Raw genomic sequence first — 18,797 nt, 5'->3', positions numbered from 1 at the left:
CCTATGAAGAACGACCTGAAAATCTGAAACGAGCGGACAAGAATGCACTGAAAAACAGATACGACCTGACTATACGCAATGAAAGACAGATACAAACCCACAAGTACCAACTGAACAGCAGAAAACTATCTGAAAAGCATGAACACTGAAAAGTGCGAATTGTCTCTCACCAAACATTTACTAAAACGCGACAACATGAGATCAGAAAAAGCAGCCCAAAGGGTGACGCCGTTGGATTGGAACTTCCCCCTTTATACTGCCGTCGTACGTGTTGTACGTCACCGCGTTTTGGACGGTTGGAATTTGGTGTGTCCATGTGTATGCAAGACAGCTTGAACGAAATTCTATCCGAAAAATCCATTGGAGTTTACCCCCGATGAAAACTCCTAACTGATAATGCTGCTGTGCCCCTTATGCAATTTTAAATCTTACAGGTTTGGTGTTTGTTTTATCACGATTACATGATGGTTTACATTTTTGGGGTTTTACAAGATGTGCAAAGAGATCACACAGGTCAAACTGTATATATCAAATGCCAGATAAAGAATAAAGATATTTTTTTTTATAATATTGGAAAATGTAAAAAGAATAGTTGTCTATAGATGCCTTTTCACCACAGAGTCCTGCCTGCTTTTATTGCGGCTTGGCACGACAATCAAACCAGATGCGTGCTCACCCTGGTACGGGGCTACCTTATTCCAGTTTTAGCTGTAGTATATACAGTTACAGTGGGTAACAACCAATTATAATTTAGCAAGTTTAATATTAAGATTGAAAACTAAATACATTTTCGTATCAACACAGGGTTGCACTGTGGATACCGAAATGGAAAAAATTGGACGTTATAGGTACTGAGATACACGATGTTAAAAATGCAAACATCTTTATTACAAAAATATTTAAAAAAGAGAAAGCAGGAAATGCACACAAACATCATTAAAAAACTGCTGTATAAATATTGCTTGAATGCTAAAAATCATACCACCAGTTACACCAGACAGTTTCTGAGAATGTCCTGGATGAGACAATTGTAGTATTATATCAGGCTTGATGTAAGTTGTCTAGGGTGTGCTGTAGGTCGGCTATACATGTTGCGCACCTAAGCGCTTCTTCAGGAACTTCGATATCAGTTGGTGTATGAATCCCAGTTGGGTTTAGGTAAAGGTAAAGCACAGGGAGAAGCAATCAAACTCCCAGCCTGTAAGACCCTGATCAATCAATCACTGCTCCCCTAATTGCAGGAGAAAAAAGTAAATGTACCCAGCATCCTACGCTAGGAGGGTACGTACAATTGTAACACAAGCCATATTTTAATTGTTATTTAAACTTCTTTCCATTTCAGTCTGTTCTGTCAAATTCAATGCAATATGGCAACCTGGAGGCCTTCTCTACCTATTGGCTACTGATTTTCCTAGAAGGCTGCATTAAGGTGCAAGTCAGGCTTTGCATCAAAAAATGTTTTTTGCAGAGATACTCTCTAAAGCCCCGTGCACACAATCAGATTTCCCACAGACAAAGCATCAGACTTTTGTCCGAAGGGCCTGGATTTTGTCTTGCATACAAATGGCACACAACTGTTGGCCAACAAACACAAACGTAGTGACGTACTAGACATACACTGTGGTTTTTCAGCTCTTGAGCTCCACCTTTTGGGCACCTTCTGCTAATGTCGTGTTTGGTGAGCATTGATTCCGAGTATGCGTGTTTGTACTTTGGACTTTTGTCTGACGGACTTGTGTACACAGGATCGGAAAATCTGACAACAGACCATTGTCCGTAAAATTTTAAAGCCTGCCATCCAACATTTGTCTGCAGAAAATCCGACAACAAATGTCCGATGTAGCGTACATACGGACGGATTTTCGGCCAACAGTCTGTCAACACACAATTCCAGAGAAAAAGAAAAAATGGCTGCATATCCAAAGTTTCCAAAAGTGCCTTTTCTTGCAGACGGTCAAAATACTCCAGGGACACCAGATGTCACGTAGACGCATTTCACATCATCTGATCTGAGCTTAATCATTACAATTCCCATCGGAAAATCTGATCGTGTGTACGAAGCTTAAAGGCTCACTAAAGGAATTTTTTTTTTATCTAAATAGCTTCCTTTACCTTACTGCAGTCCTGGATTCATGTCCTCATTGTTCGTTTTTGCTCTGATGTTGCTGTAATTCCTCTCTGTTCTGGACACTTCCTGGTTGTCTGTTTCCTGATCACCACAGTACTGGGAGATTTCTCACTGTGGTGACTAATCAAGGAGGTGTGATTACTGTGTGTCAGCACCAATCCAGTTTCGTTTTACAAAGCATCACTGCCCTCTATTGGCTCTTTGTCTCTGTACATCAGAGAACAAGGAAACGGCAAAAAACGAAACTAAACTGCAGGTACATTATATGATTGTTTTTTATCTATTTTTAAAAGGAATCAGTTAACTATTATGTCTCTATGCCCTGTAAACAGTCATTTCAGCAAAAAAAAATTTTTTCCTTTAGTGACCCTTTAAGGCTTAATTACTTCTAAATGGATGCTAACACTACAACTTTTCTCATCAGAACATTGAAAGTGCATCACATGATTATAGTGAACCAGTCACTCCTATTCAGAATAAGTATGCAAAAGACATGGGCAAAAAAACAGCTATTCCTTCAGAGCGGAGGCAGGTAGCAATCTGCAACAATGTTTATTAAAATCCTTGCAACATACATTGATCACCCAGATTTTTTATTTTTTTTTCTCAATAAAAGTGAAGTTACTCTTTAAGATGAACATATTTGTGGAATATATATATATATATATATAATATTTTAACAGAAAGATTGTGGAATATTTTTACATAAAGTACCACGTTATCAAAAATAAATGAACTGAACTGAAAAATGTGATAACAAATATAAATCGATCAAAATTCATTTAAAAACGCATATAACTTATTAAACATTCTTTTACTGAGTGCTATCCAAACATACAGAATCAGATCTATTGATGAATAGCATGATATCCCTAAACTTCACGTGACAACTTTAGGTATTACCAATGTAAACATTAGAAATAAATATAACAAGATATTTTATAGCAATATTTACTATATATGTATTAGTCTTAAAGCTAAATTCCTGGTTTCATGATGCTCTGGGTCTTAAGTCTTTTATAGCTTGTTCCTTGCAGAGGAGGAGGGAAGAGGGGACTGTCTTTCCTGGAGATGTTAATTTTATGGTAAAGTTATTGTAATTTGAAATTTTTTGCATACAAAATGGCATTTTATTTTTCTACCTGTTGTTGTATCTATAGCCCTGATGAACGAGGTCCTGGAAAACCTGAAACATAACTTTTTAGAATTCTTGTGCAAAACATATTTCAGCTGGCAATGAGAACCTTTTGCCATTTTCTTTACTAGCGGGGTCTGAAGTTTTTTTTTTTTGTTTTTTTTTTTTGTTTTTTTTTTTTTGGCTAGGTAGATTCCCTCTATTTGTCCTGGTGATTGCAAGTAATGAGAAATCTAAAATTTCCAAATCTCCAGAAAAGGAGGTGAGGGTAAATTTTACAATGGCCACTTTGTAGAGATTTTCCTTTGCTTCCTGTCATATATTTGGGACAGAATGTGGATGGAAATATCCCTCATGGAACACGGCAAAAGAAATAAAACTTTCAGTATTTTTTTTTTGTAATTCTTTTATTTGTGTACCCAAAATTGCACAGTCCAACCTAGCAAGACAACCTAGCAAGACAAAGCATAAAGGGGTACAAAGATAACCAAATTCAATGTGGCGTGTAGACATTAGGGTTTGCTTAGCTATAATATGCATACAAAAGTAAAACCAACAGGTCTTATAAATCGAACAAACTTTAAATCGGTTATCAGCCAATAAATCCAATATCCTAACTAGAGGCGAGGGATAGCGCCACTAACAATATAAAGACATCCATATATAGTAAGGAACGGTAAAAAATCCTGGGGGTTGCTTAAAGAACCCCAAGGGCCAGAGAAGTATCTACAGGGATGAATCACTTTCAGGATTTTTTTTTTTTTTTTTTATTAATGGCTAAAATACAATACAAAATTGTGAACCAGATTATAGTCAACCACAGCCAATAGCATTACTCATGTAAGGCCACTTTCAGGGGTTTTAACCCTTCCCTACTTCATCCAGAACTCAAAGAGAAGGTTTGGCTATACTATACATATACTTTGATCATTTACTGGATATGGTGCAGTTGTACCTATATGTCCATGAACAATATACAACCACTTTCAAGTGTTTGAAATTTAGAAACCTGAAGTCCTTAACCACTTCAGCCTCGGAAGGATTTGCCCCTTTAATGATCAGGCCATTTTTTGCGCGGTCGTTTGACGCTGTACCCAAACAAAATTTACATCCTTTTTTTCCCCACAAATAAAGCTTTCTTATGGTGGTATTTGATCACCTCTGCAGTTTTTATTTTTTTGCGCTATAAACGAACAAAGAGCACCAATTAAAAAAAATTATATATAAATTATATATATATATATTTTTATTTTTTTGCTATAATACATAGCTAATAATCAAAAAAAATGTATTCATCACTTTAGGCCGATATATTATATATTCTGCTACATATTTTTGGTAAAAAGAAATCGCAATAGGTGTATATTGATTTGTTTGTGCAAAAGTTATAGCATCTACAAAATAGGGGATATATTTATGGCATTTAATTATTTTTTTACTAGTAATGGCGGAGATGTTTAGCGGATAGATCGGACACTTTTGACACTTTTTTGGGACCATTGACATTTATTCATAAATAGCCACTGATTACTGCATAAATGTCACTGGCAGGGAAGGGGTCAACACTAGGGAATGACCATGGGGTTAAATGTGTTCCCTCTAACTGTAGGGGGGAATTTCTGACCAGGGACATGACAGAGATCACTGTTCCCCATCGCTGGGAACAGTGGATTTCTGTCATGTCTCCTGTCAGAATGGGGATTCTGCCTCTGTATACCGCAATCGCAGGTCGCTGGTGGACAACGAGTTCTCCTGACCCGTGGGCACACTCCTGCAGCAGGCGGCGCCTGCCCGAGCTAGCGTAAAGGTTTGGTGATTTGCGCAGGAGAGCTGACCTGTCACCGTATAACGATGGCGGCTGGTCGGCAAGCGGTCAAAGTGGTTGTAACCCCTCTCATATACCCAGTGAAGTGAATAGCCTCGGATGAAACAAATCATCCTACATAGGTTTTACTAGTTTATCTGCAGTTTTCACTTGCCTACAACCCTTCAAAAGAGCACGATTGGAATAAAATCCTTCTGCATCTGTAAGGAATAGAGAGGAGGGGATTGAGAGCTGCTGATACACTGTGTGAGAGCTGATTGGGGGAAAGAGACACACCCCCCTCAACATGGCAGAGGAACAAAGGAACATGCAGAGCTATATTCTGAATAGACAAGCTGTGTGCTCATCTCCCTCACCATCACAAATGTATCTTGTGTCGTTACTCATGCTGATAACGGGAACGAAGCACCAGAGAGAAATTGCACTTATGCCGAGTACACACGGCCGGACTTTCCGAGGGAAAAAAAAAGTCAGATCCGACCGTGTGGACATTTTTGGTCGGAAGTCCGAGAGACCTTAGATGGAGATCCTGTTCTCTTTTTGTCCGTTGGACTTCCGACATACTCAGGCGGACTTTTGCACGGTCAAAAGTTTGACCACGTGTACTCTGCATTAGAGCTTTGGAGCGAGACAAGAAAACACTACAGATATATGTGCTTTGTTCTAATTTCAGGACTGGGCTTTACAGCCACTTTAACAGTTGCAGCAGGTAGCTTTATTGCTCTAAATCTTGAAGAATATTTTATCAGTTGGAAATTTTAATCAGGTTCCTGGAACTAATGACCTGCACAGCTACTGATAGATGGCCATATCCTGCACACTCACAGGCTGAGACCGATCTTAAGGGGTTCACTTACCTTACTGAAAAACTGCCTATGCAGATAAAGGACGTCTGAAGAAGAAAACAAGCTCTGTAACTTCAACCAAAGTTAAATAATGCCCTTACTATAGGTCTATACCATTTATGAAGCCTGACTGGAAAACTTCTAGAATGCTGTTAAGCATGTTGCTAAGAGAAGCCTAGTGTTACTACTCATTTCTAATAAATGCTGAGCTCGGAGCTACTGCGAGATGGGTAAGAAAGCACAGGTGAGGGGGTTTGAATAACAGAAAACGCTTACTCTTGTGATGGTCAAGGTGAGCAGTAACACTAGGTCTCTCTTAGCAGAATCTTAGAAGTTTTCCAGTCAGGCTTCATGAGATACGCAATTGGCCAACACCTAAAGCACGGGCGTTATTCAACTTTGGTCAAAGCTGTACTTTGCCTTTGACTCACCTGGACTGATCACCACACACACACCTAGGCCAATGAACACCCCCAACTTCTTCCAGAAACTGGCTGCTCCACCCCCTGACTGATAAACACCCACTCGTATCACAGATTCTTCAAAAAAAGAAGTACATGATTATATACATGAGTCCCCCTGCAAAGGAAAGTGTTGGCCAGGATGTGGATACAGGCCATTTGCTGGTTATGCATTTACATGCCGTTTGTGTTTTATTGTTCTGTGCTGTGTTGCAACTCCTAGCAACCACTTACATGACACTTTATTGTCGTCAGATAAATGAGATTGTTTGGCTGGCATAGATTCTTGCATTTTGCCCTTCATAATTAAATATGTTTGCCTTTTAATTTATCAACAGAAAAATCACAACAAAACATGAAGTATGTTAAGTACCGCTTGCATCTTAATATTGATGTCTTGCATGACAATCGGCCAATTCTTTTCAGAATATAGAAATGTATTCTCATCCTGGGAGACTCTGGCACTGGTTAATATGGATAGTTAACAAATAACAAACATTGTAACACTCGATTGGCCATGCATCCCTTGGACTCTAGCAGTCACCCTAGGAAATTGTGTGGGAGAATTTGTCCGTTTTCTGATTACGGGTCCTGACTTGTCTTTGTTTAGCAGAACATATTCTGTAGCCGAGTCCTGGAGCTCCCATTTATCTGTGTGCTGCCTCCATACACACACACCATGGAGATGAAAGGTATGCTGCTATATATTAATATAGATATTTTTTACAATGTGAGTATACAGTATAAAAAAAAAAATCTGGTCTTTGATCTGAATTGTAGTCAAAAATACCCCAAAAAAGTTGACAGTTTTATTTAAGATTTTAATTTGACTGATTTTCAGCGACCAAAAAAGATCAAAAGGAAAGAGAAACATAATTATTGTGTTTTCTTTTAATTACAATTTTCAAAAAGTAATTGAAAAATGCTTAATTTTCTTTTTAGAACGGATAAAAAATATATCCATTTTTTTCTCTGAATGTTTGTAGCTATGTATCTCATCTTGTCTGTCTTGCCTTCAAGTTTTAAGTGCATTTGTTTTGGCTTTTATGACTTTGTTGACCACTTTTGCAGCCTTTTTTGGACTTGTAATGCTTTTGGGAATGGTAAACGATAATGCAGCCACCTGCACTGGATCTGATGCAGACCGAGTATATTACTGCAAGACGTTTCAGAAAGGTGAGTCTGGATTACACATTGTGATACCCTGATTAATTTAGATACCACAGATGCATTTCACTGAATGTATTCAATAGTGAACATGTACTTATTTTTTATATTTTTTAAATGGAAATTGATAAAGCTTCTGGAGCAGTTCTCATTTTGTCTGAAAAAATGAGTAAACAAAAATAAAATATGTTATGCTTATACTATATTTTGGCCACTTAATTCTTAGTGTAGCATTCACCAAAATATAATTAGCGTTAAAACAAAAATGTTAAAAATGGTTGGATTGTTGTATAAGCATTTTTACAAAGCCGCCCATGACCAGCTCTTTGCAAAGGAAATACTTTAATTGGAAGAAAGCCCTTATAAATTTAGGATATGCTAGAACTTGTAGTGCTACAGCTGCTGGGCTATTGGTGTTGATTTACGATAGGAATAAAAACAGTTCTCTAAATGTGATCAGCGACCTTATAAGGTGACATGATCCCTTCTTTTTTTTCTTTTGTAACATTCACTTTTTAAAGTGAACACTCAATTTGCCAAGTCTCTACTCTGTATTAGGTAACTTAACCCCAATTTAGTTTTTTATTTTCTCCATATGTTAAATATTTGCTTTATTACAGTATCTCACAAAAGTGAGTACACCCCTCACATTTTTATACATTAAATATTTTATTATATCTTTTCATGTGACATCACCGAAGAAATTACACTTTGCTACATTGTAAAGTAGTGAGTGTACGGCTTGTATAGCAGTATAAATTTGCTGTCCCCTCAAAATAACTCAACACACTGCCATTAATGTCTAAACCGCTGGCAACAAAAGTTAGTATAACTATAAGTGAAAATGTCCAAATTGAGCCCAATTAGCCATTTTTTCTCCCAGGTGTCATGTGACTTGTTAGTGTTACAAGGTCTCAGGTGTGAATGGGGAGCAGATATGTTCAATTTTGTGCTATCACTCTCTCTCTCATACTGGCCACTGGAAGTTCAACATGGTACCTCATGGCAGAGAACTCTGAGGTTCTGAAAAAAAGAATTGTTGCTCTTCATAACGATGGCCTAGGCTATAAGAAGATTGCCAAGACCCTGAAACTGAGCTGCAGCACAGTGGTCAAGACCATACAGCGGTTTAACAGAACAGGTTCCACTCAGAATAGGCCTCGCCATTATCAACCAAAGAAGTTGAGTCCACGTGCTCAGAGTCATATACAGAGGTTGTCTTTGGCATTTGGCAAATAGATGTATGAGTGCTGCCAGCATTGCTGCAGAGGTTGAAGGGGGGTGTCAGCCTGTCAGTGCTCAGACCATACGCCGCACATTACATCAAATTGGTCTGCATGGCTGTCCTCCCAGAAGGGAGCCTCTTCTAAAGATGATGCACAAGAAAGCCCACAGTTTGCTGAAGACAAGCACACTAAGGATTACTGGCAGTGGCGGTGCGTCCATAGTGAGCGCAGGAGCGCCGCCCCCTCTCTCCTGGACCCATCAATCAATACATACAATTATGCATTGCATGAATGTATGTATTGTCGCTGCCGCTCACTATTACACTATACTATATCGCACTATACACTCAGATGGTCAGCCCCCTGGCGAGCGCCGGCCATCTGAATTACAGAGTTAGCCGGTGGTGGGTGTGTTTTGGAAGTGCCAGCGGCTCTTATAGGCTTCCCGATTACAGCCTGTGGGTTCCAAATAGTTAACCATAGGGCGCACAGCCACACGCCTCTCAGCCAATCAGGTTAACCGGGTCTGGTTACCGGTAACCTGATGGGCTGAAGTGACATTGAGGGCGGGAGAAGACATCGAGGGAGCATGGAGGTCTGGAGGATGGCTGAGACCCGAGAAAGGTAAGTACCGGGGGGGGACAAACTGGCGGTTTTTGTGTGGGCAAACTGGCGGAAATTGATGGCATGGCACAGTGGTGACAATTGATGGGCATAGTGGTGACAATTGATGGCACAGTGTCTGCGTTTGATTGCACAGTGGCGACAATTGATGGCATGGCACAGTGGCGACAATTTATGGCCACAGTGGCTGCATTTGGGCACAGTAGCTGCGTTTGATGGGCACAGTGAGGCTGAAATTTATGATTTTTTTTTTCATTTGTTTGCCCCCCTCAAAAATTTTGAGCACCAGCCCCCACTGATTACTGGAACCATGTCCTGTGGTCTGATGAGACCAAGATAAACTTATTTGGTTCAGAAGGTGTCAAGCGTGTGTGGCGGCAACCAGGTGAAGAGTACAAAGACAAATGTGTCTTGCCTACAGTTAAGCATGGTGGTGGGAGTGTCATGGTCTGGGGCTGCATAATTTCTGCCGGCACTAGGGCGCTACAGTTCATTGAGGGAGCGATGAATAGCAACATGTACTGTGACATACTGAAGCAGAGCATGATCCCCTCCCCTCAGAGACTGGGCCGCAGGGCAGTATTCCAACATAACGACCCCAAACTCACCTCCAAGACAACCACTGCCTTGCTAAAGAAGCTTTAGGGTAAAGGTGATGGACTGACCAAGCATGTCTCCAGACCTAAACCCTATTGAGCATCTGTGGGGCATCCTCCAATGGAAGGTGGAGAAGTGCAAGGTCCAACATTCACCAGCTCCATGATGTCATCATAGAAGAGTGGAAGTGGACTCCAGTGGCAACCTGTGAAGCTCTGGTGAACTCCATGCCCAAGAGGGTTAAGGCAGTGCTGGAAAATAATGGTGGTCACACAAAATATTGACACTTTGGGCACAATTCGGACATTTTCACTTATTGTCAGCGGTTTAGACCTTAATGGCTTGAGTTATTTTGAGGGGACAGCAAATTTACACTGTTATACAAACTGTACACTCACTACTCTACATTGTAGCAAAGTGTAATTTCTTCAGTGTTGTCACATGAAAAGATGTAATAAAATATTTACAAAAATGTGAGGGGTGTACTCACTCTTGTGAGATACTGTATGCTACGGCTGGAAAAATATTAATACTTTTATGTAAATTTTAACAATAAATGTATTTGCTCCTCTATGATCTATTAAATATATCAGGGATATGCAATTATGCAAAACTACAAGTCCCATCATGTCTCTGACTCTGGGTGTCATGCTTGTGGCTGCCAGAGTCTTGCTATGCCTAATGGGACTTCTGCAACAGCTGGAGGTCCGCTAATTGCATATCCCCGAAATATATCATTAAATGCATTGTTATATCTGTTCAAATAATGCAAAAAATAGCTGTTCATCCAGCCAGAAATCTTGAAAGTAGAACTTCCTGTACTCTTTGCATTCTTTACATACAGTTTTCGCTTAGCATTGTTTCCAGCAATCTCAATTGACAACAAAACACCTCCTATGTTATTGAGAGGATGGGAGTGTTACATACAGTGCCTTGAAAAAGTATTCATACCCGATAACACTTTGTCATGTTACAACCAGAAATTTAAATAGATTTGATGTGATCGACCAACACAAAGTGGCACATAATTGTCAAGTGGAAGAAAAATGATGAATGGTTTAAAAACCTTTTAACAAATAAATATGCAAAAAGTGTGGCATGCATTTGTATTCAGCCCCCCAAGTCAATACTTTGTAGAACCACCTTTGGCTGCAATTAAAGTATTTTTGTGGATGTCTCTACCAGCTTAGCACATCTTGAGAGTGACATTTTTGCTCATTCTTCTAGGCAAAATAGCTCAAGCTCTGTCAGATTGGATGGAGAGTGTCTGTGAACTGCAAATTTCAAGTCTTGCCACAAATTCTCTATTTGATTTAGGTCTGGACTGTGACTGGGCCATTCTAACACAAGAATATGCATTGATCTAAACCATTCGATTTTAGCTCTGGCTGTATGTTTAGAGTGGTTGTCCTGCTGAAAGGTGAATCTCCGCCCCAGTCTTTTGCAGACTCTAACAGGTTTTCTTCTAAGATTGCCCTGTATTTGGCTCCATCCATGTTCCCATCAACTCTGACCAGCTTCCCTGTCCCTGCTGAAGAAAAGCATCCCCACAATATGATGTTGCCACCACCATGTTTCACGGTGGGGATGGTGTGTTCAGGGTGATGTGCAGTGTTAGTTTTCCGCCACACATAGTGTTTTGCTTTTAGGACAGACCAGACCAGAGCACCTTCTTCCACGTGTTTGCTGTACCCCTCACATGGCTTCTCGCAAACTGCAAACGGGACTTCTTATGGCTTTCTTTCAACAATGACTTTCTTGTTGCCACTGTTCCAAAAAGGCCAGATTTGTGGAGTGCATGACTAATAGTTGTCCTGTGGGCAGATTCTCCCACCTGAGCTGTGGATCTCTGCAGCTCCTCCAGAGTTACCATGGGCCTCTTGGCTGCTTCTCTGATTATTTCTCTACTTGCCCAGCCTTTTCAGTTTAGGCGGACGGCCATGTCTCGGTAGGTTTGCAGTTGTGCCATACTCTTTCCATTTTCAGATGATGGATTGAACAGTGCTCTGTGAGATGTTCAAAGCTTGGGATATTTTTTTGAAACCTAACCCTGCTTTAAACTTCTCCACAACTTTATCCCTGGCCTGTCTGGTGTGCAGTGACGTAGCGTGGGTTGTCAGCGCCCAGGGCAAGGCAAGTAATTTGTGCCCCCTTACCTGCAGACTTTTGGCACTCCCCGAGACCCTTCCCTTCCTACAATAGTACTGACCTACCTGATTCCTACACTGACCAACCTGATTCTTATACTGACCACTATACTGTCCACTGACCACTATACTGTCTACTACACTGTCCACTATACTATCTACTACACTACATTGTCTTACATTGACCACTACACTACAATGTCCACTACACTACACTGACCACTATACTGTCCACTACACTACACTGACCACTATACTATATATTGTACACTACACTAACCACTATACTATATATTGACAACTACACTACACTGACCACTATACTATACTGTCCACTACACTGACCACTATACTATCCACTCCAGTGACCACTATACTGTCCACTACACTACACTGACCACTACACTAACCACTATACTGTCCACTATACTACACTGTCCACTACACTGACCACTATACTATATATTGTCCACTACACTAACCACTTTAATATACTGTCCACTACAGTGACCACTATACTGACCACTACACTACACTATACTGTCCACTATACTATATATTGTCTACTACACTACACTGACCACTATACTATACTGACCACTACACTATACTGTCCACTACACTATACTGTCCACTACACTGACCACTATACTGTCCACTACACTATACTGTCCACTATACTATACTGTCCACTACACTGACCACCACTATACTATACTGTCCAATACACTGACCACTACACTACACTGACCACTAGACTACACTGTCCACTATACTATACTGTCCACTACACTACACTGACCACTATACTATACTGTCCACTACACTGACCACTATACTGTCCACTACACTGGCCACTATACTATACTTTCCACTACACTACACTGACCACTATACTGTCCTACCATATTCCTACAGTGGGGATCGAAAGTTTGGGCACTCTCAGGTAAAAATTTGTATTAATGTGCATAAAGAATCCAAGGAAAGATGGAAAAATCTCCAAAAGGCATCAAATTACAGATTACACATTCTTATAATATGTCAAAAAAAGTTAGATTTTATTTCCATCATTTACACTTTCAAAATTACAGAAAACAAAAAAAATGGCGTCTGCAAAAGTTTGGGCACCCTGCAGAATTTATAGCATTGCACAGCTGAGACCTGCCACTGTCATGGATTGTTCTCAATCATTGTCTTGGGTAAGACCAGGTGATTTAAATCTCAAAGGTTTTAAATGCCCATCTGACCTTGCCCCAACAATCGGCACCATGGGTTCTTCTAAGCAGTTGTCTAGAAAACTGAAACTGAAAATAGTTGACGCTCACAAAGCTGGAGAAGGCTATAAGAAGATAGCAAAGCGTTTTCAGATGTCAATATCCTCTGTTCGGAATGTAATTGAGAATTGGCAGTCATCAGGAACAGTGAAAGTTAAAGCAAGATCTGGAAGACCAAGAAAAATATCAGACAGAACAGCTCGCAGAATTATGAGAAAAGCAATTCAAAACCCACGTTTGACTGCACGATCCCTCCAGAAAGATCTGGCAGACACTGGAGTTGTGGTACACTATTCCACTATAAAGAGATACTTGTACAAATATGGTCTTCATGGAAGAGTCATCAGAAGAAAACCTCTTCTACGTCCTCACCACGAAAATCAGCATTTGAACTTTGCAAATGAACATATAGACAAGCCTGATGCATTTTGGAAACAAGTTCTGTGGACCGATGAGGTTAAAATTTAACTTTTTGGCCGGAATGAGCAAAGGTACGTTTGGAGAAGAAAGGGCACAGAATTTAATGAAAAGAACCTCTGTCCAACTGTTAAGCATGGGGGTGGATCAATCATGCTTTGGGGTTGTATTGCAGCCAGTGGCACAGGGAACATTTCATGAGTAGAAGGAAAAATGGATTCAATAAAATTTCAGCAAATTTTGGATGGTAACTTGATGCCATCTGTGAAAAAGCTGAAGTTAAAGAGGATGGCTTCTACAAATGGATAATGATCCTAAACACACCTCAAAATCCACGGGGGATTACATCAAGAGGCGTAAACTGAAGGTTCTGACATGTCCTTCACAATCTCCTGACCTAATTTCTCTACAATCTCCTCAACATAATTGAAAATCTATGGATAGACCTTAAAAGAGAAGTGCGTGACAGACAGCTCAGAAATCTCAAAGAACTGGAAGACTTTTGTAAGGAAGAATGGGCAAAGATACCTCAAACAAGAATTGAAAGACTCTTGGCTGGCTACAAAAAGCGTTTACAAGCTGTGATACGTACCCAAACTTTTGCAGACGCCATTTTGTTTGTTTTCTGTAATTCTGAAAGTGTAAATGATGGAAATAAAATCTAACTTTTTTGACATATTAGAAGAATGTCTAATCTGTAATTTGATGCCTTTTGGAGATTTTTCCATCTTTCCTTGGCTTCGTTATGCACATTAATACAAATTTTTACCTGGGGTGCCCAAACTTTGGATCCCCACTGTATACTAACACTACATGGCGCTGCTCTGCTGCTCTTCTACTCTCTCTCTCTCTCTCTCTCCGGCTGCTCCCTCTCTCCTGACCACGTCCATTCCCTGGGGGCCAGCAACATGACCGTCTGTGTGTTTTTGTCCTGCTTTGGTCTGGAGGAGAAGACAGGGGCGGTCCGACGGATCATGATTTCCATTGCCTGTGCCCTCCGGGCTCTGGCCGTCACGTTCATGATTGGGCATATGTGGGTCATGTGCTGAGGTGGGACTCCAGGAGCAACCGTGATCACGAATAGGCCAGCCTCGCCGCCGCACAGGACCACCATCCGCCCAATCTCAGGGCGCTGGACACTAAACATGGCGGCCAGAGCGCGGGGTGACACAGAAAATTGTAATTATGAGGAGGCAAGGAATTTCGCCCCACTAAATGTTGCGCCTGGTGCCACGGCCCCCTCTGCACCCCCCATGCTACGCCACTGCTGGTGTGTTCCTTAGCCTTCATGATGCTGTTTTTTCCACTAAGGTTCTCTAACAAACCTCTGAGTGCTTCACAGAACAGCTGTATGTATACAAAAAGTGTCTTTCTGGCAGGAATACTAGGTGGAAATACAGAAGAAAGTTTAAGGCTTGGTTCACATATATGAATCGCATCTGATTTGCAGAACATGTGAACCAGATTGGCTTTCAATGGATCCGATTCACATACATGCGGGTCGCTTGCGTTGCAAATTATAAAAGGGTCCTGTGCGATTCTGTCTGGTTCAGGTGCGATTTCAGTGTCAAATTTGCACTTGAATCGCCATTGAATGAAAACCACACTGGACTGCACCAAAACCGAACCCGCATATATGCGCACCCAGCCTAAGGCTGGGTTCACACTTATGCAAATTGGATGCAGGTTTCCTTGCATCCAATTCACATGACAGGAGACTGTGACCAGCTCTCAATGGAGCTGGTTCACACATCTTTGGGGCGGCTGCAGAGCAGATTGCACAGGGGTCCTGTGCGTCTCTGGGTCCATTTTAGATCCCAATTCAGGCAAAAATACTGGCTTGATTTGTTCCTGAAATGGAGAACAGGGACACACTGGACCCCTGCTGTGAGCCGCATCCGATTTTAGTGTGAACCCAGCCTAAAAGAATAAAACTATCAGTCACCACAAGAAAAGGTAAGCTGCAATATATTCAATTAATTTCTTGTGTTTAGATCCGCTTTTTAGAATTTTGGTTGTGTGACTCCCTAGTTACTACATTGCTGTGTCAACAAAGTTTTCAGCTGTAGCATAGACATGTTCAGTAACTTGATGATAGAATCACCTACAGGTTTATTAGTAGTATTGCAGCTTCCATTTCAATTTGTTTATTTTAGAATAGAAACTTTTTTGTGCCGAACTGTGTGTGTGTGTGTGTGTGTGTGTGTGTGTGTGTGTGTATGTATGTATGTATGTATGTATATATATATATATATATATATATATATATATATATATATATATATATATATATATATATGGCCGGGCGCCCTAGGCGGCTGCCTAGTTTGTCTAGTGGTAGCACCGGCCCTGTGTGTGACAAATTTTTGGAGGCTTTTGCTTCTGGCTGCTTGACTTGGACTATTTTAATCTGGACCATGCTTCCCTTTAAAGAAGTTATTGCTGGATCATATAATATATGTGGAATTTCATATTGGAATTGTGAGGGGAGCCTGTAGCATTAAAATGTTCTTATAGCTATCAATTTTTCTTTTAGTTCTGGATAGATTAGGAAAGGGTAAAACTGTGTGTTTTGGCTTTTATTTTTTATAATGCATCCATGTATTTAGATTTGGCTACTTAGCCCAGCCTATCCCTTATTTTATTACTAACAGATTACAGTGAAGGCACCAAGACCCTTATATTTGAAGAAAGGAATGTTGGCTTGATTAATTCCACAGTGTTTTCCAGTCCAACCTTGAAGTCTGTTGTTACCCTCACACTCACCGGAAGTAAAATTCGCACCATTGAATCGGGAGCCTTTGAGCAGTTCTCATCACTAATCACTCTTGAGCTTCAGAACAACAAGCTAACAACTCTATCGCCCTCTTGGTTTCACGATTCCACAGTTTTGGAGCAGCTCAATGTGGCTGGAAATGTGATTCACCAGTTGCGTCCTGGTATGCTGGAGGGATATTCTGGTTTGAAAGTTCTGAATCTCAGCAGGAATGAAATCGTCAGCATTGAAAGTGGGAGCTTTGCTACCCTGAGCAAACTGTCATCTCTGGATTTGTCCTACAATAGGATTTCATCGCTTGAACGTAAAGTGTTCACTTCCATGAATGCCACTTTGAAATTGCACGGGAATCCATGGAACTGCTCCTGTGAGCAGAAAGATTTCATACTATTTTTACAAGGTATTTTAACTTTTATTTAATCTCTGTATACACACTTTGTAAAAATTCATAAAAGCCATTTTCCAAGTCCAAGGCTCTCTGGCCAAATTGATATCCGTTAATGGACGAGACCAGTGGGCTCAATGAGCTTATTTCCAATATCTGTTGGGGGTGGGATCACTTGCCATAGTTTTTTGCTTTGTTCATGACAACTATTTCGAGATCAAAAAAGGGCAACTACTCAGAAAACGGTAGTTGATGGTCGAAATTTAGAAACAAAACTATTTAGAGATATAAAGGCATAGACCTAGATTAAAGGTGGGAGTTGCTCAATCTGCCTGTATTCTTCTGGATGGTGTCATGAGTTGATTAGGCAAGCTAGAAAACTTGTCCTAATCATGATCAGCAGCAAGGATCAATTTCTTTCTCTTCTTCCACTCTGCTCTGACTGGATGTAATCATTCACCTCAGCCAAACATTTATGTTTAGTGAGAATCACTGAGCCAGCAGAGGAAATACTGCTGTGTGACCACCTTAGATAAGAAGGGTGATTTTATTTTATCACAGCCTTGCCAGCCCCTGTAAAGTTTTCTGGTCAATACATAAATATGAAGTAAAATATATATAAATGAACAAAAATTAAGGGAAATTCTTATACCGAATACTATTATTACACCGTCGTTGAGATACCTTCATTGGTTGCCAGTAAAAGACAGAATCACTTTCAAGGCACTCTGCCTAACGCATAAGTGTATTCAAGGAAACGCCCCCCAATATCTATGCGAAAAAATAAAAGCCCATAACCCCAATCGCATTCTGCGATCCACCGATCAAAATCTACTCCAAATACCCAAAACCAGATACAAGTCCAAAGGAGATCGAATATTTGCAGTCCAGGGACCTCGGCTATGGAATGCGCTACCAACTAACATCCGACTAGAGTCAGACCACTTGGCCTTCAGGAGAAAGATTAAAACCCATCTCTTCTGAGGTCAAGGGGTTTCCTTACCCTTGAAATGGAAACAGCGCCCAGAGGCGATTCAGTTCGCATGTGTTGCGCTTTACAAGTTCCTCACTCACTCACATGTAATAACTGCATATAGTTGTATTTTTTTTTTTTTTTTTTAGCAATAATGGACATTTATTCCATCCTTTCTTAATCTTTTGACACTGTTCTATTTTGTTTTGCAGAATTAGTTAACGCTTCCAGATTGAATGACTCCACCTTGGTGACTTGCCACTACCCACCAGACCTCAACGGAATGATTGTGTGGAATGTTTCTGAAGTGAATTGTTCAGCGTCTGTTTTATCGCCGCCTTCTACAAAGATTTTTCACAAAATTGTGCTACCTGCTCTGTTCGTAGTTTTAGGTGAGTGCGTATTTTTGCCGAGACAGATCGGATCACTGTTATGTCTTTGCCCATAAAAGTCTAAAAAAAATCCAAAAGCAGTTTGAATCAAGTCAAATGCAGGTCAAAACGATATAACAAGCAAGAACCAGCAATGCTTAAACAGTGACCCCACATCTTGTAAAACAACCCATTCAGTTTTAAATAGAAATGCAAGGCAAAACATGTGTGTGTTTGTTTGTGTGTGTGTGTGTGTGTGTGTGTGTGTGTGTATATATATATATATATATATAATTTAAACATATAGATATATATATATATATATATATATATATATCTGTGTGTGTGTGTGTGTGTGTGTTACTGGGCAAAAGTTTTAGGCAGGTGTGAAAAAATGCTGCAACATTTGCAACACAGTTTTTGGAGGAACTCGGAAGGTAGGTTGT

The 18,797-nt window shown here is 40.3% G+C and overlaps 1 protein-coding gene across 1 annotated transcript; it reads left to right on the top strand.

Annotated features, from left to right (window-relative positions):
* Nucleotides 1-7,394: 7,394 nt before the first annotated feature.
* Nucleotides 7,395-18,489, top strand: LOC120913879 (leucine-rich repeat-containing protein 38-like). Its single transcript, XM_040324192.1, has 3 exons — nt 7,395-7,570; nt 16,501-17,022; nt 18,193-18,489. The coding sequence occupies exons 1-3, from the start codon at nt 7,441-7,443 to the stop codon at nt 18,426-18,428; spliced, it is 888 nt and encodes a 295-aa protein (XP_040180126.1). The 5' UTR covers nt 7,395-7,440; the 3' UTR covers nt 18,429-18,489.
* Nucleotides 18,490-18,797: the final 308 nt, after the last annotated feature.

This window comes from Rana temporaria, chromosome 9 (genome assembly GCF_905171775.1).
Source record: "Rana temporaria chromosome 9, aRanTem1.1, whole genome shotgun sequence".
In the NCBI taxonomy this organism is placed as follows: domain Eukaryota; kingdom Metazoa; phylum Chordata; class Amphibia; order Anura; family Ranidae; genus Rana; species Rana temporaria.
This window is presented reverse-complemented; position numbering and strand designations above follow the sequence as displayed.